This window comes from Anopheles stephensi, chromosome X, assembly GCF_013141755.1.
Source record: "Anopheles stephensi strain Indian chromosome X, UCI_ANSTEP_V1.0, whole genome shotgun sequence".
NCBI classification, from domain to species: domain Eukaryota; kingdom Metazoa; phylum Arthropoda; class Insecta; order Diptera; family Culicidae; genus Anopheles; species Anopheles stephensi.
In genome coordinates this window covers 2619935-2643814 of record NC_050201.1, presented here as the reverse complement: position 1 = coordinate 2643814, position 23880 = coordinate 2619935, and the positions used below count along the sequence as shown (strand labels likewise).

Here is a 23880-nt window from a genome sequence, read left to right as displayed (position 1 = left end):
CGGTGCGCGCGCGCTCGAAGGCTCCAACCTTTTGGGCTCTAGTCCGTCGATCGCACCGACCATACCCGGTCAGTATTTCATTTGCAGCCTTATCCGACGGACGATGAGCCAAGCGCAGCAGCAGCAGCAGCAACAGCAAACCACTTTCGCTTTCGTTTGCGTCGGATGCATCTGAAGAGAGCGTGCGAAGAGCCACGAGCCGATCGAAGCGAGCTAGAATTTAAATGTACAATAACGGTTCGCTGGTAGTTTTGTGTCAAAGTGCTAGAAAAAAGGGGGTTCCAACCCCGGCTACCTTAGTGAAAGTGAAGTGAAGATTTTGTCCAGTTTTGTGTTAAGTTTGAGTTGCTTGAGTGAGTGAGAGGATTTATTTATTGAACTCTGTGATGCGAATGTGTTGAGTGTTATATGTGTTTTTGTTTGTGAAGCAATTTTAAAGTTCACAGTGATCCTCCGGAACTTCAGAAGTATTTTTTTAGCTATTTATATATAAAAAATAGTGGTGTTTTTGTTAGGCAAGCAAACAATTTGTGAACTATTGTTAATATCCTGTTTTATACCTGTGTATACATTTCAACTGATACTCCACACTACTTAGATAAGACTTGGGAGCATTAAGGTAATTATATCGGTAAGAGAATTTATGATACTTTATAATTGATTCCTCTCCAGTGATTGATCAGAAGAGATATTATTGTTGAGATACGTCAGTTACTTTGATAATCTTAGAATCCTGGTAGGATTAAGTCATGCGAAGCGCTTATCTCACCAATAAAAATGTAGCCCAGCTGTAGACAGATCTCCGATGTGCAAGCTAATTTATTCATGCTCCCCGGTTCTGGCTTCGCCTCTTTCGCAGGGTGTCTGATTTAGAAGTAAAGCAACGACTACGAGACGACGGCGACGATCAATCGACAACCCCAATCAACAATCAACAGCATTTATCGCCTACTGGTGGCGCGCCTGTTGAAAGGGAGGCGGAGTTCGCGTAAACGCGATTAATTTTGCCGGCAACACCTGACAGCTTAACACTGCAGCGCGCGTTGGGTTAGAATATTGACAGCGGCACAGTGATAGGTAACTGACGCACGATGGAGGCACAGTTCGTCTGCGCTGATCTGTCGACGATCACCGATGAGGACCTGCTGCGCAAGATGGTAAGTGTTGGAACTGTTTGCATTTCGATTGATTAGAGTGTAGATGTAGTTTGTGATGAATATCTGGACGAGGACTGACCTAGGGGAAAAAGTCTAGTCGGCTCTAGTGATGCGGTAGGTCAAGTCCTCTTGAGGTTGTAGGGTTTTATTCTTCTGAAGAAAATATTACATCGTAGAGGTAAAACTCCCCATTTCTAGTGAGACTTCCAACTCTCAGGTCTAGCAAGACTTGCACTTGCTTCGTACACTATCACCCCAGCAAACCTTGACAATATTGGCAATAAGTAGAGGAGACACAACAAGACCCCCTCTTGTCCCCCCCTCTCTCTCTCTCTCTCCCTCTCACGCTCTCTGGTGCGTCATTCTATTCAATAGCAATTCGTGAGATAAATATATAAAAAAACAACGCCCAAATAAGGCAGACGCCGAGGTCGTACCGTCGGGGTAGAAATTATGCTGTGTCGAACAGCTCACTTGCTCACTCGCCTTGCTGCCTTTCGTAGGCAAAAGGTTCGCCGCAAAAACAGAAACCTTCGGCCAGACTTCACATCACTGTCGGTGTGGTAGTCTTGCGCACCCGATTAGCATGCGGACCCGTATGGCATGGGAACTGTAACGTCCGTCGTGAGTAAGTTTAGGATTTTACCTCACTCTACCATATCGTAAGGGAATATTTTTAAAATTTCGCGTAAATCAGTTCCGACTTGTTGGAAGATTTTGCAACACGGAAAGCAACCAATCAAGTCACAAAATGTCATATGGACAATATAGCTACAGCTCCGTTCCGTTCGCACCTTCGAGTGGTCTTCCCGAGAGCGGAACACGAACGCGCAAACGGCAAGAAGACGACCGTGAGCCCCGAAGGAAGCTCGGAAGTAGCATTTCCTTTTACGGAAATGAAGTTAACCTTCCAGCAAATTAATGCGACATACAAAAGGATCCGGTGGCAATGCGATGCTGATGCGCAGGGTTCGGAGATTGGGCAGACGAGAAGGATCCGAGTAAGAGAGTGAGAGAGAGAGAGAGCGGGAGAGCGAAAAAAGGGGGTGAAACCCGAAGGTTGCAACTTTGCAATTGAGAGCAGTATGTGATGGGGTTTGGCGAAAAGGAAAAAAAAACCTCCAGTCACAGCTCATTACAGATTCATGGATGATCGTGTGGATACTGTGTTTTTCATGCGAACTAAACGATAACGTCTGAAATGGTACTTTGCGTTTGACATTGAACATTGAGTGTATTGGACGATATTGATCCACGCTAGCCTTACTACACCGCACCATATATGAAGTAAATTGTGATGTGAAGCATTTGTTTTGGTCCGTCGAGTGAGGCATGGAGATGGATTTAAAGCATCCCGTGTTGAGCTTCGGTCACGATCTGCTCCAAAAAAAAAAAAAAATGCGACTCATTTGGAATGATTTTATTATCATCCCACTCGATACAAGAGTGAGGTGATGAGTGTCTCGTTTTGGGAATGTGTTTCATGCCCCTTTTTTGCAATTTCTTCGAGAAATGATCTCTGCCGATAGTCAAACACAAGCCGAAAAAAAAAAATATCCCCCTGGAGGAGGTTTCTCGTTTGCGCAACTGTTGATGTCTTTTGTGCTTTTGTCAGTCGGTCGCGGATGTACGGTCTAGTAATACATTCAGCTAGCACGGTAATTTATGACTAGCCACCCATTTTTCCTATGTTCGGTTTAATAATTGATGTCATTGTGAGCGACAAAGTGGTTCACACACACGCTGTATCTTTCTTGAACGCCCACCGCCAGCAGCAGCAACAGCGGCAGCCCGCTCTCACCTGTATTTACTTGTCGCTGCGGTACATAATAATAATACCGCCAGACGTGTGACTTCATCCTTGGGGTCAGAGACGGTCCTCGGGCCAGATTGTACCTTCCGTCAACCGGCAGCTGGCGGTCGGATACTGTCTGCTGCCTGTACACTAGATACCAGTTCCTATAGCTACGCCCAAAATTTACACTCTTACGTACTAATTTTTATTATAATTCGGGAAGCTATCGAAACTGTTCTAAAATGTTACTTTTGATAAATAAAGACCAATTGGAAAATGACAGCTTCAATTTTCCTGTACTCTGGTGGATAAGCCAAGCTGAATCTCGTTGAAGGCATGTGCAATGTTGGATATTAAAGCTAGAGTAGTTTGAGTAGTTTGAGACTTATTGTTAAGGTCCTGCAGGTCTAGCAGGGATAACTCAAAAAATATTGGTGACAAGGTCCAGGCAATATTTCAGCGATCAGGAGAGTCATCAGTGATTGCTCACCAAATCGTGACTTGCTGGAGGACGCTGAACGACTTGATGATCCTCGTTTGGGTTAGTCTTGTCCCAACATTCGACGATTTGGACTTGGGTAACTCGCCTTTTCATCCAGAATATGGGCCCCGTCGATGAAGTAGACCAAACTTGGGGTCTTTGATAGTAGAGCTTATAGGGCCCACTATAGCTAGGACTGACTATCCAGATATTTGGTGCGAAATTATAATGGTAAGTCATTATATGGACGGCTTGGCTTAGGAGATCGTCAAAATGACTTCTGGAGACCTCATTTTAAAGATCTCAGTAGTTGGCTCATGGACCTTATGCCTGATTGAAAGTGATCTGATGGTGAAAAGAAGCTTCTCAGGCTAAGATTCTGAGAATGATTCAGAATATCCCTCAACATTTTCTTAATACAGATTCTTAAACCCAAACATATGTCTGTGTGAGGCTATAGGAAATGGTATCAGTGTAGCAGCGCCTGCGGATGTAGTGCGATTTATTTTCAACTATCTGGCGTCATACGCTGCGGGAGATGTATGGAGCGATGTAGTTGAGAAGGCCGCCCGAACCGACCTAGCTCCGTCATGTAGAGCGATGCACCCCACGCAACTACAACTCTCGCTTGAAAGAGTACCGGAAAGCTACACCCTCCAACTCCCGAGGCTCTACGTGAAAGTTCTAAACAGTTTTGAGGTGCGATCGAAAGTTTGCTGCTTGCTTCTTGCTTGCCGTATGTCAACGTGCATCTGCGTGTGAAGGAAAGTTTCTGGAATGAGGTAAAACTCCCCCCCTACACCTCTCGGCACATTAATCACACCAAGCATGAATCATGCTTCAACCACGCAAGGATTATTGTCCCGCTGTCTCTAAAACCCTCTTTTTGCTTCCCGGTCTGGTTTTAGTCGGTCGGGTCCTATCGCAATGCAGTCTAATGACTCAAAGTCCCTATTAAAACATAAGCTAACCAACTGTCTGGTATCTCGTTCGGGGGGGAAAAAACTGAGCTCGAAGGTGCTCTATGGTGATGTTTTCCGAAGAATTCCAATGTATGTGAAGAGTGTGGTATGTTGCACACAGACAACACACACACACACAAGAAAGAGGAATCGGAGCGCATCGTATAGCATCGCTCCGGAGCAGCAGCCGGCGATAGAGAAAACATGGAAAAAGCGAGGATCGCCGATAAAACGGAACCAGAAAGCATAAGCAAGAAATTCTTTCCCATTTTCCCCCACCCCAATCTCGGTGGGTCGGTGTTGGATTATGCTCTGCCTATGAAAAGCTGGTAGCATCGATAAGCCACACTGCTAGCGCATGTGGCTGTGGCTTATATATTGGAGTCTGGACGAATGAGTGCATTCCGGATAATGCTTGAAGGGGATATTGGAGAGTTCGGGACTTAGAGTCCAGTGTCAAATTTGTAGACACTTGCTAAGACCTCAGATAAACAACGTCGGGGTAGAGAAAGCTCGTAAAAGGGGACAGGGGGAGCAACAAGTGGCTGGATCAGGGTGAGCGGGGATCTAGTCCAAAAATGACAAGACAAACCAATCAAACCGTTTGGTCCGACGTTTATGGTCAGATGATCAGAGAGCGGTTCGTGTGGGAGCCCACTGGGCGATGACGGTATGATGTCTGTCATACAGTGGAGGCGTTCGCGCTGAGACAATTTGCTGTTCACTTTTTTGTTGTTGTTCCATCCAACTGCTCCGTTGCCTGTATATTAATTACGAGCCAACGTTCGCCACCCGGGGCACTGTGGGTCTGAGTGGTCTGTCGAAGTGAGTGCCGAGGCTTCTACCGGTCCGGGAACTCACTCGGTATTGTCCGATCACCATCATCTGTGGGGAGGACGCTTGAGGGTATAGAATCTCGAGTGATCGAGTATCTCCCCCTCCGGGAGCCGGTAACTCAGTGTGCAGCCTGAGCGGGGACGCACGGGCGGAGTTCGAGAAGCAGCCACAGCGCACAAACCACATCACCTTTCCGTATAGGGGTCTCCGTACACCCACACGCGGGCTGTGAGTTCCTCGCGCGTGAGATAGATCGGTCCTGCATCCACTTACGCTGGTGTGCGTGTGTGTGCATGAGCAACCGAGCAGCGCCACCCATATGCTCATCCGTACGGGGTCCCGAAATGGGGGAAAAAGGCACAGCGACTCGGTGCAAGAACTTTAGTTCGCCCGAAGACGCAACGAACGCTGAACCTCCGGTTGAATAGGATCAGTTCTGTGCCAGGGGCCAGTGCAAACGCGACGATTGCATTGGTGAGGTGTTTTGTGGTTCTGTGCCGGTGCTAAGGCCGTGTGAAGTTAGATCAACAGTGCGCACAAACTTTGCTAAACTTCCCCGGGTGAAATTAGGGCAGAAGTTCTTACCGCTGTGGCGTTAATGTGAATCAAGTGTGACAGAAGAGTGCAAGCGAGTGAGCGATTGGGATAATAAAAGAAGAAAATTGTGAAACGGTGACGGGGTGCGTGAAGATCCGAAGTTCCCCAACGAGTGCTGGAACCAAGAGCAAATGGTTGAAGTTTATCCGGGTGCTGATTTGCGAACGAACTAGAGTGTTATAAGGAGTATAGCTGAACCCTGCTCTGTTGCCGATCAGCATCATCAACATTCAATCAAATCCAGGAACAATCCACCGATCCAACGCACCAGGTGCATACACTCGCTGACTGACCATAGGGCTAAATAGGGCGCATACAAGGCGCTTTGGGTGAATATTTATAGCAAAAATCCATCAACAGAGCGAACCGGCACCGCAAAAAGCTGCGCAAGGCTTCGAGTAGTCGCAAACAAAAAGTGAAGTGAGTTCTGCTGTGTGCAGGTGAGTGTCGGCGGACGCGTTGGAAGCACCCCGGGGGGGGTGGTAAGTTTTCTTCGGACTGCTCCAGAGTTCGGAGGTTCAGTTTCGGCGACCGGTTTTTGTTATTTTTCCTTCCGTTCCTTCTTGCATGTGATACATTGCTTTAACGGTACGGGGTTTTGAAGTGCTGTACGAAAAGCAAGAACTAGGGAGAAGTTCATAAGGGAAGATATAAGTTTGTGGGGACCCTCAGTGTGGATACGGTTTTTGGAGGCGGCTCTTCACGAAAATCTGATCTGGTTCAAAACGCTTCCGGAGGTCTCGTCCCACTGTTCTGGTAGTCTCTTGGAATGGAATATTAATCCGCCTTTTTTTACTGCGTCTCTGGTAGCAGAACGCTCCAGCGGAATGTCCAACTAGCGAAGAAACGGAAGGCACTCGGAAACACTAAACCCTACCGTCACATAATTATCAGCTCGCTATAAGTACGCATTGTTTACAAATGGAAGGCAATCTCGTGATACAAGTGAACCTCCCTGGTGGCATTAATATGTGAAGATGGCGAGATGGTTGGATAGGGCGGATGAAATTAGAGTCGCGTCGAGTGGTGAGGGGAGAGGAATTTAAGATCTTTTTGTGGTTGCTACTGTTACTATATTTGCAATTCTTGAAGCTGTGGAACAAGGCAAATGGAGGAATTGAATGTCCAGAAAACCTAGAACTTCTGGAGGAGCATGAGCGTACTTGTGTTTGGTAAAGAGAGAATGCTTTTTTGTCATGTACAACACGTCCAATTTTTTGTCTGAGATATTAGACGAACTCCTCTTCACAACTCTGGAGTCTGTCTACAACTTCCCTTAAAATCTAATCTTAACAGGGGTGAATTGGATCTGCTCTTGATGCAGGTTTTGAATGTTAGATTGCCCGTTGAGGACTTCCTGGAAGTAGTTTCCGTTGAAGTATACCATTACGGAGGCCTTCCTGCGAGGGTGTGATAAGCCGCCAGATGTTTGGAACAGACAACCCCTCGCTAGAACCTTTGGAATGCAACTTGATTCAAACAATTATGTCCGATTCAGCGCATCCCGTATCAGCCCCTTCCGTTATTAAGTATCGGATGTGTCGAGCGATGGGCCGTAGTTGGGGGGCGGAAATGAGTTGGAATTTGAGATGTCTGCAGAGGGTGGAATGTTCAATTTATTGCACCTTCAGCCAGACGGAACCTGGAAGCGCGATTACGCGCGATGATGTTTTTGTTTTCTCTCTCTTTTTCTTCTCTTGCTGATGGTCTCCGGATCTCTCCGCAGATACCGTAATGTACGGCGCGAAATGCCGTAAACATAATCTCGCACCGAGAACGCGCACGGGTACGCTCCAGTAAGCGTACCTACAGATTGGCCAGTGAGCCAGGTATTACGATCTGACGCCCCTCCCCGGTATACTGCCCACACGGTGCCCGTTTCGCAGACGGTGGCCTATCCATCTGGAAAGTAAAACCGCTTGATTTTACGTGGTTCTACGTGGTAAAGGAAAGTTTGGCGGTAATGGTAGCGAACCGGTACAGTTTCTTGTAGCTCGAACCGGAGAACCGCTTAACGCAACAGTGTCTAGAGAGAGAGTGTGTGTCGGTGGCGATAAGATGTTGTTTATCTTGGCCTTAAAGTTAGCTGCAACCTAGGATGCAGTAGCAGAGGACCAGCGAGGTCTCGCACTAATTTATTAGTTGTAGCAGCTTGCTTGTTTGGTCACGGCCAACTGAGCGGAGGAATAGTTGTAAGTCTAACGCCTACACGGGCAGGGTACTGCCGTGGCAATGGAGCAAACCCAGTTACACGGGTAGAATTCTTCAATGTCCACGATGCTCAAACCTTACTGCCCCGTGGCTAGATGACTCACTGATAGACGGACAGCTTCCCGTCCCTTAGACAGCCCATTTGATGCCACACTTTGCACACAATAAAGTTGTCACTTGGTGCGCCTGGTATCTATCAAAATGGATCGTTGATGAATTTGACCAAAACCGGCTAGCGACAGACACACACAGGGGTGGTACGATTATTTCAAAATTTATTCGCTACAATAACACACAGATAGAGTGTGTGCCATATTAGGATAATGGTAAGTCCCGTGCACCTTTTTCGGGCCTGTACCTTTTTCGGTACAGAAACGAAGGCGAACGGATTGACCCACACGGATTGAGGTATATGTTTTTTTTTCGCTGTTTTGTTGCAAAAGCGTTACGCCTACGACAGACAACGGGGTGGTTTCAGCTGGAAGGTTGTGCTGTGACCGGGATCTCGTAGACGGTAGATGATATCATTGTCCGGGGTTTTTGCGAATCACGCTGGAACACTGCTGGATCTTTCTGTGACACGTGAGGTGAGTTCTTCTCGGAGAGGTTGGAGTTCCTCTGTGAGTAACATTTACACCACCGTCTGCAAGTTGAGCATCAGACACATCTGTCCAGAAGTCTTGCACACGGGAACACACGCCTAATTAAAACCATTTGCCACTGCATGATGGAGTTCGAGTCATCTGCGGTAACAAATTACTGTACCCCGCTTCTTGTCGATAGACACTGCCCGACGAGTGTAGCTGCTATTGCGAAAGCTGATCAACACTCCTAATAAGGCGTTCAAATACTTTGCTGATTTTTTTTCTCTCTCTCTCGCCGTGTGCGCCACCAACCGCTGTCGCGAGTGACAATATTGGATGGAGAAAATGAGGTAATAAATTCCGGGCCCCCAATTTGGAGTTAAGAGAAACCCGAGCTCATCGCATTCGGTCGTTGATTTCGATAAGTGGAATATCCTTTTCGGTCTTGTTTTTTTTTTTGTTGCTTCTTTGGCTTGGGAAGCCTGTACAAGCTGTTTGCGGGCGCGTATGGGCGTAATGATGTTACACCCTGACGTTCTGGTGAAGGTGATCATGCTGCTGGAGACTGCCAACCCCGAAATTGTGACCACACTGTTGCGCGTTGGCCGTGATCGAAATGCACCGCAGTGTACTTATTTGGCTTTGTCGCTCACGATGAGCTATAAATGGCTAATCTATATGCAGATGGCTGCACCTGCTGTGAGAGAAACCCAAAAACGGATAGACGTATTTAGTTGATTTAGATTTGAGATATCGCTTCTTGTTTTTTTTTCTGTACTTCAAAATGGCTAATGAGCTGCTTCACTAATCGATCTCTTCTCCGACATCCATCTCACCTTACCAGTGGCAACAGGCGGAGGACTTTTCGCGCAAGAAAGAAATCCGGGCGTATATGTACAAGTTGCGCGAGCAACGGCTGAAGGATTTCTACGCCAGCAACGACAGCAGCCCACCGTACTTCCTGATGGATAATGCGAGCGCAACGTTCGGGCTGAAGAAGAGCACAGTGACGGGAAGCCATGGTGATTCGCTCGTCGACCAAAGCTTCGAGAGCTTCAAAACGAAGGAGATCCGTGACTCGGAAAGCCCAACCAGGTGAGTGAGGCTGTACTAGTGCTGGTGAGCGACCGACTGACTGTTTTGCTGATTGTAGATTCGGCAATATGGCGATACCGTCCGATAATAGCGGATGGCAGATCAGAACGTCCGAGGAGGTGAGCGACGATGGGAAGACGCATACGCTGCGTACTACTGCCACGACGCAAGGCATCAAGGAGATTGATGGTGGGCGTACAGCGTTCGCTGGCAAGAATCTGGAGTCACACAGCGAGCATTACGACGGTGACGAGTCGAACTTTGTGCACAGCAAGGGTGACCAGTCGACCACGGTGCTGGTGGAGGACAGCGTTACCGAGGACGAGAATGGACGGAGTGTGTCGGGTTCGAAACATTCGACCACAACTTCGGTCAGTACGACGCGTGTCGTCTATCAGCAGCAGAACGGTGACTCGGACCGTCCGGCTAGACAGGTAGCGGACGCTACTGACCTCTCATCAGCGGCGAACCTCGAGTTTGGTGATGATCACTTCAGTTCCTCGCAAAAGCGTTCCGTTACGAGTTCGTCCTCGTCCAGCGTGGTACGCAATAGCGCCTCTACGAAGAACGCCGACCGGAGCACCACGCACAGTACCGATGAGCAGACGGGCAAACGAGAGGTATCGAAGGAGCTGTCCAAGGATCCGGAGCGAGTACGGGAAGCGTTCCGTCTGGCACAGGGCGCGGGCAAGATCATCGAGCGGGAGGAAACGATGGTCAACACGACGACGAAAATGATCACCGAAACGAAGCGACTGGACGATGGCACAACAGTCACAACACGAACGTACGAAAAGATCGGCCATGAGCCAACGTCTGCGAGCGATAAGCTGGAGCAGGAAACCCTGTCGTCCACTGCTAAACGACAGCAAGAGTCCGTAGGCCGTTCGGGCCGCACGGACGAGAGCAGTGCGACGAACGAATTCATTCGGCAGGAGAAGGCCAACCAGTCGTCAACGTCCACGACAAAGACCAGCAGCACGCAACGCATCATGGTGGAGGTAGATGCGGCTCACGATTCCTTTGCCCGCTCGCTGCGCTCCGTTTCGCCGACCGGCAGCATCCGCTCGGTGCGCTCGAACGCAACACTGCCGGGCCGTACCAGCACTAGCCCGGAGAAGGCACAACCGGACAGCACCAAACCCGACTACATGCGCTCCACGTTCACATCCGAGCGCAAGGTGTCCGGCTTCCAGGAGCAACCATCGGGGCCCACACAACGTTCGCCAAGCCCCCGCAAGGTCTCGGAAGCTACTCTTCACACTAGCTCACGCAGTACTTCCCCGACGAAACAAGCTACTGCTGTCGAGTACGAGAAGACATCTCACTGTCAGTCGTCACAGGTGACCGAATCCGAACGAACGGACTATCCGGAGGTGGATGGCGCTAAGCCACGCGGCACCACGAAACCACCGCTGGTGCGCAGCGAAACGTACGAAGAGCGATGCCGCAAGATTTTGGGCATGCCAAACCGACCGGGCGATGATGATGGCAAGGCCGAATCCAAGAGCATCTTCAGCACCTACGACAACACGGTTACGGTGCAGCAGTCGCGTTCGGAGCTGCGTGAACAGCGCAAGAAGATCGAGCAGGAGATCAAATCGATGGAAAGCAAAACCGTTAGCAATGCGAGCAATGTGCGCCGTGTGACGGATGAGCAGGATAGCGTGGTTGAGAAGGAACACACCACCAGCCGCAAGTCGTCGTTGGTGAACAAGGAATCGGCCACCCGTAAAGTATCATCGCCGCAGACTTCTCCAACGCGCAAGCGTTCGCAGACACCGAAAGAGGAGAACTCTCCAACGCGCAAAGGGTTCGGCCCTCGGGAAGATTCACCCGTCAAGAAGTCACCAGCAAAGGAGAGTTCGCCATCTCGTAAGACACCTTCGCGAGATGTTTCCCCTGTGGGTAAGGAAATGTCACCGGCAAGAAATCTGATGCCCCAGGAGGATACTCGCAAGTCACCGGTGAAGACCACATCTCCAACGCGAACTTCACCGACGAAAGATTTCTCGCCGACAAGAGCTTCGTCGAACGTTACGGACTTCTCGTCGGCACGCAAAACATCCCATACGGAGTCCTCAACTGTGCGAACATCACCGACCAAGGAAACTTCTCCGGTGCGTAAGCCGTCCCGTGAAGTCTCCCCGTTGAAGAACGATCGTGTTGCGTCGCCGACCAAACCTCCGCAGGAAACAACGGCCAAGAATAAGGCCACGATTTTGGTGGAGCAAAAGCAGGATGGGCGTAATATCTCTGTCGCGGAAATTACTATCCTGCCCGTAATGGAGGTGTCGGAGAATGTGCGCACCAAGACGACGACGACCCGTACGCACGAAAAGATACTGACGAAGCAATCGTCCGATACGAAGTTCGATAGGCGTTCGACTACCGCTGCGAATAGTCGCGTCATCACCAACAAAAGCTCCTCCGACTTTGACGTTAAGCGCCGGGCGGTCGAGTTGGCTACCCAGAGCAAGCCACGTGCATCCGCCACTAGCCCCGATAAACGTCGGCCAGCGGCTGGTGTGGAGAAGCCTGCTCCAGTCAAGCAGAACCACATAACGGTGGCCAAGATCAAGATTGAATCGATGCGAAAACCATCCGCGCAGTCGCAGAAGTCCGCGCATGGAGCAAGCGAAGAGATAACCTCGGTTCGAAGCAGTACCAAGCGTACCAGCGAGCAGGTGATCGCCGCAAAGCGACCAGTCGAGCCAGTCGAAACGGATCCCGAATCCAGCAAAGATACCGGCATTTCCGACAACAGTGAGGTGGAAGAAACGGTCGAGAGTGTGATCGAGATGAACGTAACGGGCACGTCGTGCTGTCGCCATACGGATCGTAAAGACTCGGCCCCGGTGTACCGAACGACTGCTGTGACACGCACGGGCAAAAACTACGCCCGCTCGTCCAGCGATAATCATCTGCGGGCAACGAACGCGTCAACCAATCGTCAGACAACGAATCAATCGACGGTGGCCACAAAATTGACCAGCTCCGATCGTTCGACGAACGCTGGCCGTAAGGTGGAGCGACCGGTGAAGCATGTTGCTACGAAAACGATAAATCTTTCCACGAAAGCGGTGAGTGGTGTTAACACGCTCAACACCACCTGCTCCAGCACGCTCGGTTCCGATCATCTGGACAACGTGGTAATTGACATACAGCTGGCGAAGTCATCCCGCGAACCGACCCCGAACAAGCTGATCCCGATACCCGTTTCACCCGACACGGAGGACACTGGCAAGCCACGGTATCCGGACGCCGTGCAGGAACCGGATGATGACGCGTCGCGTCAGGGTCGCACCCAACGGGTCAACAAAATTCCCATCTTCGAGGAGGCAACCAACGAGTACGTGGGCTGTGAAATAACGGAGGTAGACGAGGCCACCACGCAACACGCGACCCGCATCACCAACCTGGACCGCGTGACGGAAGACGACGAGTCGCTGCTGAGCGTCACGGAAAAGGTGAACAAGTTTGCGCAGGAGGCACGCCGTCTGCAGGAACCCGCGGCTAGCGGCACTGCGGCTGAGGAACGCTCGCAGCCAGCCAGGTTCTCGGTGCGCCCGGAGTATGACGACATCGACGAGCATCTGAAGTCGGACGAATGTCTGCTTAGTGTGTCGGATAAGGTGACGAAGTTCATTTCGACCGCCGAGGAGGTAAAGAAGATTCGCACCTCGGGACCGTTTGTGCCGGTGAATGAGGATGTCCCGGTGAAGGTAACGGAGGGTGATGAATGCTTGCTGAGTGTCAACGAGAAGGTGAATCGATTCGCGAACCGTATGCAACGTACATCGGATATTCGCGAGAGCGATACCGTCAGCAGTTCGGTAGGACGTCCTGGAGGACGTTCGCAGCCATCTGAGCATCCGAAAAAGAGAGAAGAAGAGGAGGAGGAGGACGAGGAAGAGATGGAGGAAGAGGAACAGATTGCCGAGACAAAGCAGCACACTACCAGCGTGTCGGAGTCCGTCAACAGCAAGTTCGTGCCCCAGAAGTCACCGGAGTTGGTTAAGAACGCTATGCGCAGCACTGCACGTCACATCGTGCCGGACGCCGGTGGGGAAGATTTGGTGCAATCCAGTGGATCCAGCATTGCTAATCGTTATCGTACATCAACGATGAGCAAGCAGTTTGAGAAGCAGACACCTGCTGCAGTAGCACCGTGCACGAGTCCGATCACGCTGCGCAGCACCGAAGCTGTGAAGAAGGCAAAGGAGATCTTCGAAAAGGGACAAACCGTGCAGCAGGACGCACGTCAGCGTGACATCTTGAACAGACCCTCGATCTGGGAAGATCGCCGAAACAAGCAGAGCCAACCTCAGCCGCAGCAAACCGAGCAGAAGTCGGGTGAGGTGAAGCTCACGGACATCGGTGTGACTGAGCGCAAATCTGTTCAGGAATCGCAACGCAAGGAGTCCGTAACGAAAGTGGAGCGTGTGCAGGAGCCGGAAGCAACGAAGCCAGCTCCTACCCAGGGTCGGCGAGACAGTGGCAGTGCGGTACGTCCACCGGCCTACATCCGCGACACCGTGTCCTCGAAGAAGGATTTGTTCGAGAAGCGAATTTCGTCCTCAAAGATGCAGGTAGAATACACCACACAAACGTCGCAGGAAGGTACGGAGACATCGACCACAACCAGAAGACAGTCGCTAAAACAGCAGGTAGACTACAGTAGTGCAGCACCATCGTCAGCCAGCCGACCAGCACATACGGGAGATCAATCGAAGCCATCGTACATGAACCACACCGTTGCCTCTCTGGAGCACATTAACGCGAATCAGAGACGTGACTCGCTGGATCATGGCGCGTCCACTCACCATGAGACAACATCAACCACGACAACAACGACTACGGCTCGCAACAGCCTAACAGGCAGTGCCAAGTTCGGTGTAGAACTGAAGCGCCTGGATACAGGCAATCGAACGACCACAAGCACGCTCCCATCTACCGCACCAAGCTCCAAGCGCAAGGCAAGTGCCGGAGACGGACAACCGACCAACTCCGCTGGGTCTTCGCCAGTGATTGAAGAGATCTTCGATCTAGAAATGCTTGAAAGAATGCTAGAGTCGGTGACGGGTTACGAACAGCGGCGTCGCATTCGGGCACAGATTCGTGTGGTGAAGAAGCAGAAGGAACAGCAGCCTGCCACTGTTAGCCAGACGGGCAAACAGGGGAATGTGACGTCCGTCAAAACTACCACCACCACCACACACAGCACTACTGTAACGAATGCTCGCGAGACTGGCACGGGTAAGCGCAAGGATAGCAGTCCGACGCGTACCTCAACGATGACTGGGCGTAAACAATCGACTACCACTACAACGGATGCTACCGATACGGGCAGCAAGAGTCATGCAAGCTTCGAACCGGACACGGCAAGCGAACGGACCAGCAAACAGCGCCAGCAACTGCAGCAGACCCAGGAGCACGACAACGCCCGTAACGCTACGTCGAATGTCACGACCTCTACGAAAACGACAACGGTGGTAACTGATCGGTTGGCCTCAAAGACTGGAGCAACGGATCGCCATGTTCCAACGAAGGATGACCGTCCGATCTGGGCCACAAGCAACATTTTGAAGAAAGCGTCCGAAAACACTCGCACATTTAAAAGTAGCAGTGTTAGCAGCTCTTCCGCTACTACTGGCACCGGTGGAAGGAAGGTAGTGAGCACGTCCTCCTCCAGCTACCAGCAGGTGAAGTCAACGAACGACCCGAAGACAACGACTGACTGCATTACCTCTAGCTATGGCGTCGGTCCAACGGATGAGAACGGGTTGCCACTGTTCGGAATTCGAGCTCTGAAGAAGAAGGCTGCACCGGCACCGGCCTCTACCGAAGACACCAAGATCAGTGGAACTATCATCACCGAAACGCTGTACGCAGAGAATGGCGGTCCGACGGTGGGCAAACGCAGTACCACACACTACTCGAACGAACCGGGCACTTTTTCGGAGTTTGTACGAGGGGATGATGGGCAGGAGATGTTCACGGATGATGGGCCTGGCTCGAAGCAGAAGGGCAAGATGATGGCGATCCGCAAAACGGAGACGATCGATGCTGCGGGAACGCACAGTGAGGAGCTCGAGGTGATGGACGGTTCCGAGATGCGTTCCAAGGTAGTGCGCAAGGGTTCGGTGAAGGAGTTAACCGAGCGTTTCATACACCGTGAGTCGTCCGGTTCCTTGACGCAGGAATCGACCCGCACCTATCCGAAAGCTGGACTGATCCTACGCTCCTCCGGCCACAGCCAGTCGAGTCGGGCCTCAACACCGGCCACAGACCGTTGCTCCATGCAGTCCGGTTCGGTGGATGAGTTCGAGCAAGAGGAGACGGGCGTAACGACCACGCGCGAGGTACGCTCCTTCCTGAACGACACCTCCAAGGTTGTGGATGTGCGCGATGTACTGCAGCGGATGAGCAACGCGGACAATGGTAAGTAAGGTAAGGTGTGAGGTGCGCACATTCCGTTGGCTAACTTTCGCTTTTCCTACACACACACACACACAGTAACCGAGCAAGGTGATACCGCCGAGGATCAGGAAGCGCGAGCGCTGCTGAACAAATTTCTTGGGGCATCTGTTTTGATGAGCGGCGTCGAGTCGATGGTTTCGTCGACCGGTAGCATGCTGTCCGAAACGGCTTCACTGCCGTCCGCCGCCAAGAAGGTAAGTTAGACCATGCGTCAGCATTGAGCGCGATTCTAAACACCCATAAATAGCCAGAAAAGTGTGCTCCGGACGATTACTGCTCGTGGGGCGGGGGCAAATCAATAACCCTGAAGATGACCATAACACTCAACTCGGATGGTGCTAAATGTTTGAACTTCCGGCGGACATTAATGTACGTGAATGTGAAACACATTGGACGGGAAACTCTGCGAGTACTTCCATCAAGAGATGGATCAGCGATTTGAAGCTAGTACGCAAGAGATCGCAATTAATAAGTCCACGTATGTCCACGACCCCCGTTGCAACACGTGCTTCTCGGTCGGTTTTTTTTTCCTCACCAGCATGAACCCAATTTGAGATGCTTGACCCTTTGGTTGCACTGTTTGGAGTTGTTGAGAAAATAGAAACATGTGTTCTATATTTAGCTATCATGTACACAATGTCGAGCGTGTGTGTATGCGAGAGAGAATGGAGGTTGGTGTAAGGTAGAGATAAAACTTACGGGATAATCCTCCCAGATGAGGTACCTAGAGAATATATGGAAACTATCTTAATTAAGAGTCAATAGATGTGATGTTGAGTTCCATGTCCAACTATTCTGTCATTGTACCAGTGATCCCTCCCTTTAGGTCCACTCTAGATTACGGACCCACGTGCCCAAACAGACCTTGACGAATAACGCAATGCTTCCCAGTTGTTTCACACCAGTGACAGCTGTCATCCATCGATCACTAGTTCATTAAACCTGCAGAGGCTACAGAGCGTCCACAGAGCAATTGGTTTTTGTATGGACTAAAGCCGAAGATGTCCAGAGCGATCAAACTTTGAGGACATGATTTTCTGGGGGGGGGGGTGGTTTGCAAACCCGGATACAGCGTGCATCGTCCGATATCGATCTATATTCACGCGTCCCTGTTCCGAACGGTGCGCCTCTGACACATTTAAGCCAGAACCTGCTTTGCACCATGGACAGGTCAAGAACAAAGATATATTTTCCGCTGACGCGCGCACTGGTCGGATGACAAGAACCTTGCCGAGCTGCGTCTGTACTTTCTCCCCTTCCCATCGTCTGGATAGATGTTGGTGAGGCGCAAAATTGCGTTTCGGAACACACAAAGTAACACCGACTTTGTTGGTAAGAACAATGCGCTCCCACATGTCTGATGCGTGATCTACAAACAACCATCCGCCCTCTGCAAAAAAAAAACCCGGAAGATTGCGGATGTGTTTTTGTAAAGGTCCGTGATGGGTTTTACTGCGAAATCGATGTATTCAAATATAGCGCAACGATATTAACGAATTGCGTACGGGTTTCTGTGAATTGTGGGCGAGTCCGTTTGCGCGGAGGGCGACCGTTGTGCTGTTTCGGGTTTAATGGATGTTTATTTTAATACCTCGTACAAAGTAAGACCAGAACGCCAGCCAGCGGGAAGACCAGCGCATTAATCCAACTTTCTAATTTGTATTGATTCTGCGTCGTCTAGTTGCGCTGCAATCATTCCGCGGAGTCGCAAGAGTCTAGACTCCGTGTGGTTTGGGGCCACAGTTTGGACAGGCATCATGTTGACAGCTTGGTACGCTTGAACCCGCAGAACCCGCTTGCTGGCTCGTACCGCCACCACAACACTATGCCTGTCTGCCCACATGTAATTGCTTGGCGAGTGCTGTCTGTTATGTAGTAGCCAGCCATATATGGTTATTTAAACCTCACGAGCATCTTTGCGTTTGCGTACTCGCCGTACGGGTGGCTAGCGTGCTGCTGTCCAGCCGTACCCATCCCATTGAGTCGTCATTAGCTGCGATTTCGATCGAAGGTCGACGCGTTAGTGCTGATGTCTTGCTAACTGTGGGAGTAGGTCGGTTCCTCCTTGCGATATTCTCAACGTCTGCCAGACGTTACACCTTTTTCATCAGCTTAGGAGAGTGATGCGCTCCTCAACAAAATATCGGTTTCCGCGTCGGAAAAACTGATAACATCTCCAACCAGCGAGATACGCTTCCATTTTTGCCACTACGTCGTGGCAAATAATATGTGCATAAGGGCATCACGTCTCAGCCGCCCACCCTTTAGTGAGTTTCGTACCATCCGGGTACGCATCATCTACCGGTTGGATGAGCGCGTTGGGGTTGGGGAGAGAAAATCTGGTACAGTTTAAGAACGGCTGGTGGAAAGCGAGCTGGCAGGTTGGAAAGCGAGTTGATGACCAGTGGACGCGTGCGCACTACAAGACCACCGGACGCGTTTGAGCGTGGCCGAGCAGGCGCAGTAGCGCAACCGCAGACTAGACCGATCCGAAGCGCACGGACCGCCGTCAGTCGGAGTTGAGCATCGTCCCGTCCCGTTATCGTTGATCGTGTAGCAAACGCACGCACCTGTTCGCACCGTGGGTTCGCGAATCCGAACAAGAACCGGACACAAAACACCGGCTCACAGTGGGCTACAAGCAGGTCCACTACGCCCCATTAAACTTGCTTGCGAGCGTACAGTAAAGATAGAAAAGTGTATCTGCTTGTCGAGAGAAGTTAGCAGTACAGTTTCTTAGCAACCGGAATATTGAAAGTGAGTTAGAGTATACAGCTGCTACTGCTGGTGATGTGTGTGTGTGACTGATTAGTGCAACTTCAAAGTCAGAACTCTGTTACAAAAATCGGTGTTTCCATTAGTTTGGACGTCTTTTTCTGAGACACACTTGCGGATCTCCGCTCTGTTTAGTAACTTCAAGTGTTAGAAGGCCTTTGGGCAGACGCTCCAATCAACATCCAGAGGCAAGTGAGCCGACGGCGAGGCTTTGTCCCATCAAGCGGACGTGGAGTGTACATAGAAGTTTAACGGTTGGCAGTAATAGCTGCACTACCTACAATCAACCCTGCCGCGTGAGTAAGAGCTCGCCGGTCGACAGTGTCCTTAAGTAGCAGCAGTGTGACAGGCGCCGAACACGCTCTAGTGCGGAAGTCCTTACGCGAATCGCCAACACCAGTTGCAGCGTAGTGTGAACACAACACGATCGTGAACGAATACGGCGGGTCGGGATTACGTTCGACCATATTCCCACACCTTATCACCGTGCGTGTCGAACCATGTCGGCCGATCGGTGTACTACCAGTGCCTAGCGTCATCTGTCAGCATGTTGGTAAAGTAAACTCGTCATTCCGTCTCAACAGGTCAGTGTTGCCATCGCCGTGTACTGCTCCGTGTGTGTGTGTGTGTGTGTGAAGGTGTCGTAATCATGCGTGAAACGTCTAGTGTGATCACATTTTGCAACAAAAATAGTAGCCAATAGGTAGAGAAACGCCAATCGCCCACCAATACACGCAAGGTTTACGCAAGCCGGTATTCGGGTTGATACTCGCGGCCTGGGGGGAACAACACCGTCCCGGTTTTATTTTCTATTCCCCCTTGAAACCAGAGAATGTGCGGGATGTAAATATGTGCGAAGAACCTGTCTCGGTGGTGTAGGTTTTGCTCGTTTTCTCGGAACTGTCCGTACACTACTAACCCGCTGCTTCAGATGCCGCACGATCCGGGTCTTGGGAGTGTGGGGGCTGGTCGACTGTCGGCTTTGTCTCCCGAGAGACATCCACGGTACTAGAGCTGTCAGCACTAGTATTTGGAAACCTTAAAAAGTTTTCTATCACGTGAGGTGCGTGTTTTGGACTATCGTTCAGATACCTAAGAATCCAGACTCCTTGACCTCAAATTGGTCCGCTGCAAGATGCGTCCAACGTGAATTCTGTACTTGAGCGAAACGTGCTCCAAACACTAACCGCTCGCTAGCCATTGGCGCAAATAAACACAAGGACGGGGAAAATAATTTACATAATACCAACAAACTTCCCCTTGCAGTTTGCTGTTGAGCCGTGCGCACAAACCTGCTGTGTGTTGGTGGTGGTCATCTCGACACTCGACTCCCTCGCACCAATTTTGGTGTCTAACAATACTCTGTCCCCGACGGTGCGGGTCCTTCTTCTTGGTGCATACAGTTTTGGTTGCAATTGAATTAATAACTTTAAACGGGTTCAATACATGGTCTTCCAAGTGTCTTCCCTTCAGAAGCACATGAAGCAACGCGTTGTAGTGATCGCAATTTATCGCTCGCATTTGTTTCTCGCTATCCCACGTATGCCCAGCAGCAGCTGTAGCTGGAACAACGCAGCAAACGTGGCAGCCCCGTGGTACGGTAACACGGCGGTCGTATTTATAGTCCCGTATATCTCCGATCCGGCTCATCTACTAACCTTGGCAGAGGTTATGCTTACGGCTGCACGGATCACAAAAATATATTCTCAACGCCCTGCTTCAGTCGTTGGGCGTCGGTATCCCGCGGTTCCACCAACGATTGATTACAAAATAACCAGCACGTTTGGTACGCGTTTGCCGATCAATGAGCGTGCATCGGGTACGCTACGAAATTAGGTGAAGGATTCCCTGAAGCAAAACATGGCCGACTCTTGGGGAGAGAATAGTGTCTTAGGCCCACAGTTGAGTTGAGTTTCACCGGCTCTTGATAATATACCCTCACCAAGTTATGGTACCGATCTCACCCCAAGGCATGTGCTCAGGATATACTGGACATACCTTAATAGTAGCTCAACTTCAAAAGAACATCTTTTGTAGATGTAGAAAACTAAAGACCCGAAAATACGCTGTGGTAAAGTAGAGCAGCTCACCGGAGCTGTCCCGACCACACAACGCTTACGAAATGGTTCTGTACCTATTTTTACGACGAACCTGCCAACTGCAGGATTCGCCTGACTCATAGCATCATGGGCAAGTTATTGTCTCCTACACAAGCGACCAGACACACCGCTTGGGTGGGCTGACAGAACCTGAGACACATACCAAACATACCGGACGGGTTGCAATGTTGGGCAGGGGAAGATATTTTATGCCCCAGACCGACACCGAATGCCATTCTTGCAGCTTTCACAATTTTGAAATATTATTGAGAATAATCGAGGATGCTCTGTACACTGATGTCACGCTGTGCATGCATCTCATTCAATCATATTCGCGTATATTGTTTACATTTTTAAGCTACCAGCTCCCTTTCCTCGGGGTATCTGACCCTGATTTCTTCCCGAGTACAAATTTCAAAACGTGCACGCGCCAATGACAGCCAATTTGAACGACATTCAGGCTCTGAAATCGGACCATCTAGGGATATTTGGATGCGATCCAAGACAATTCGTTCTGGCAGCTTAGCTAGCTGTGAGATACCTACACTGTCTGGCGCTATCTTTCTAGCAGCGTTTACCCTACGTGCTAGTGTGTGAGTAGTGAGCTGTGTTGACTGGAAACTATTCAAGTATTGAGGGCAGAGTGGGCATCGCAAATTGGCATCTCGTCCGCTGGTCTCAAGCATCTGGATCTAGCGAGTTCATTAATAGTAATAATTAAACCTTCAAGAATGCATATGCTGTTGCCCCAGACATGAGCGACAAGTGATTGATTTGCACTGAGGCAAGCATCTGATTGCCGGATCTGATCGCGCACAAGTTCTAGTTTTTATTTTTTGCCTCTGAATCTAGCATTCTCTATAAACACAAACCCAACGTAACAGAGTCCGCTGCAATTCGAGTCATCATCGGCGGTACGGGTCGGTAAAAATAGCTGCCATACAGACAACTTTCTTACCTAGTGCTCTCTGTGTGTACGCACGCGTGTGCGCTCCTCCGCACGCTAAATCCATGGCGAACGCAATTTGACAAGCCAAGCCTGTGGAGGCCGCATCGTTGGTGGTAGCGTGTGGTAGGCTAGATGCCGGTAAGCCTTCCTATACGTGTGCATCCCCCAAACGACCACAACAGATATTACGGACGTACCGCACCGTGATGGGGGCTAAAAATATCGTACGTGAATGCTTTGGTAGAATCGGAAGGTGTACGGGGAATAGCTGCCGAACCGTGTGTCGATGTTTTGTTATTGCACATTGCGAGACTAGACTCCTGATCAACTCTGTTCCCTCATGTCCGGTACAGGTGTCCAAGGTATCTTCAACCACCACTAAGACGCAAACGGTTAAATCGTCCGGTGCCACACCAAGTATCTCTTCCACGAAGCAACAAGCAACGGTCGACAATCTCGACGATAACTGGGACGAAGCTGTACTGAAGCAGTTGGTAAGATGACTTTGATCTCTACTCTCTTATCTGTGTTGACAGGTGTATCCTCAAGCTATCACAATCACTAAATGTTCTACTCTCTCTCTCGCACTCTCTCTCTCTCTCAATCTCTATTTCACAGCTGGAGTCAACCACAAACTACGACGATCGTCGCAAAATCCGTGCCCGCATCCGCCAAGTGATGGCCGAAAAAGAAGGTACCCCATCTCAAACAACCTTCATCCGCTATCGTTACACATTTCTCTCTCTCTCTCCTTTCCCACAAGAGTAACTGTTTACAGCGCAACAACACTCTGAACACCAAAAACCTTTCACATTTGCTCTTCTTAAACTTTGGACAAATATCGAAAAAAAACGCCAAAACTTACCCAAAACTTGATAGCAGGAGAAGATGTACGGTGCTGTGTTTTTCTTTTGTTGAGCAAAACTCATACACCTCAGACGTATGGGGTCTTGCCTATCTCTTACGCCCTTAGGTTGTAAGCCTGTTGCAATGCAGCCAGTTCTGTTCCGCTTGTTTGTTGGTGACAAGCCTCCGCCCAAGCCTTCTCCGTAAACCATACAAGACCATGGTCCGCAAGAAACAGATTTCCCTTCTGACGGATCCTTTATCGCGAACAGGGGCTTGCACAGTTGTTGTTATTGTTTTGTATTCTTCTTCTTTCTTTTGTTCTCTGTTTTTTTGATGTTCGATTGCGATTTGAGGCCTTGTGCGAGCGCGTGTTTCTGTTTCGTTACCATTTTGTTTTTCTCGCTCTCTCTTTCTATCTGTCGTTTATTACTGTTACGTTCTGTACACTCGCTCGTATCGTTGCTTTTACGGAATGGTTTCGTGTTGTTTACATCTTGTTAGATTTTTGTTTGTAAGGTCATCGCGGTTGTGTTTGGAGGGAATCGATTAGCCTAAGCTACATTCATTACTGGCTGTCTTTACTATCGGAAGAGATTCTCGCACTCTTGTACTTCAATCCTACATTCCTGTTACTGCTGGTACCTCCGCCGCGATAAGTCCTCACTCAGCGTGATCAGGTCGCATCATCATCTTGGCTATCGTTCGTGCAAGGTTTCCAAGTTACTGCATGACACGTGTCCTGTTGTGAAGTATTGTTCAAAGTAAAGCATAGCGAACCTATAGTAACTCCTTTCACACACTACAGTAATATATGGTTGTGCTGCATCCCATGTTCTAGCTATCCTGAAGTGTTGCATTTGCTCGCAAGACACTCAAACACTTCCAGCGATACACGATCGAACCATCCACTGCACCTCACCGGTCTCTTGAAGCGCTCTTATGTCGTGTGCTCCTGTTTTGAGCAGAGCAGCTGTGAAGCACCGTGACTTCAATATCTCTTCTTCCG

At 50.0% G+C, this 23880-nt stretch overlaps 1 protein-coding gene across 1 annotated transcript in view; it reads left to right on the top strand.

Annotated features, from left to right (window-relative positions):
* Positions 1 to 73: 73 nt before the first annotated feature.
* LOC118505899 (serine-rich adhesin for platelets-like) overlaps positions 74 to 23880 on the top strand; it is a 36673-nt gene continuing 12866 nt past the window's right edge. Inside the window, exons 1-7 of the mRNA XM_036042783.1 lie at positions 74 to 619; positions 860 to 1157; positions 9469 to 9719; positions 9778 to 16163; positions 16239 to 16396; positions 22379 to 22519; positions 22644 to 22719. Of these exons, the coding sequence (XP_035898676.1) occupies positions 1092 to 1157; positions 9469 to 9719; positions 9778 to 16163; positions 16239 to 16396; positions 22379 to 22519; positions 22644 to 22719 (7078 nt within the window). The 5' untranslated portion in view covers positions 74 to 619; positions 860 to 1091. The remainder of the gene's footprint in view (positions 620 to 859; positions 1158 to 9468; positions 9720 to 9777; positions 16164 to 16238; positions 16397 to 22378; positions 22520 to 22643; positions 22720 to 23880) is intronic.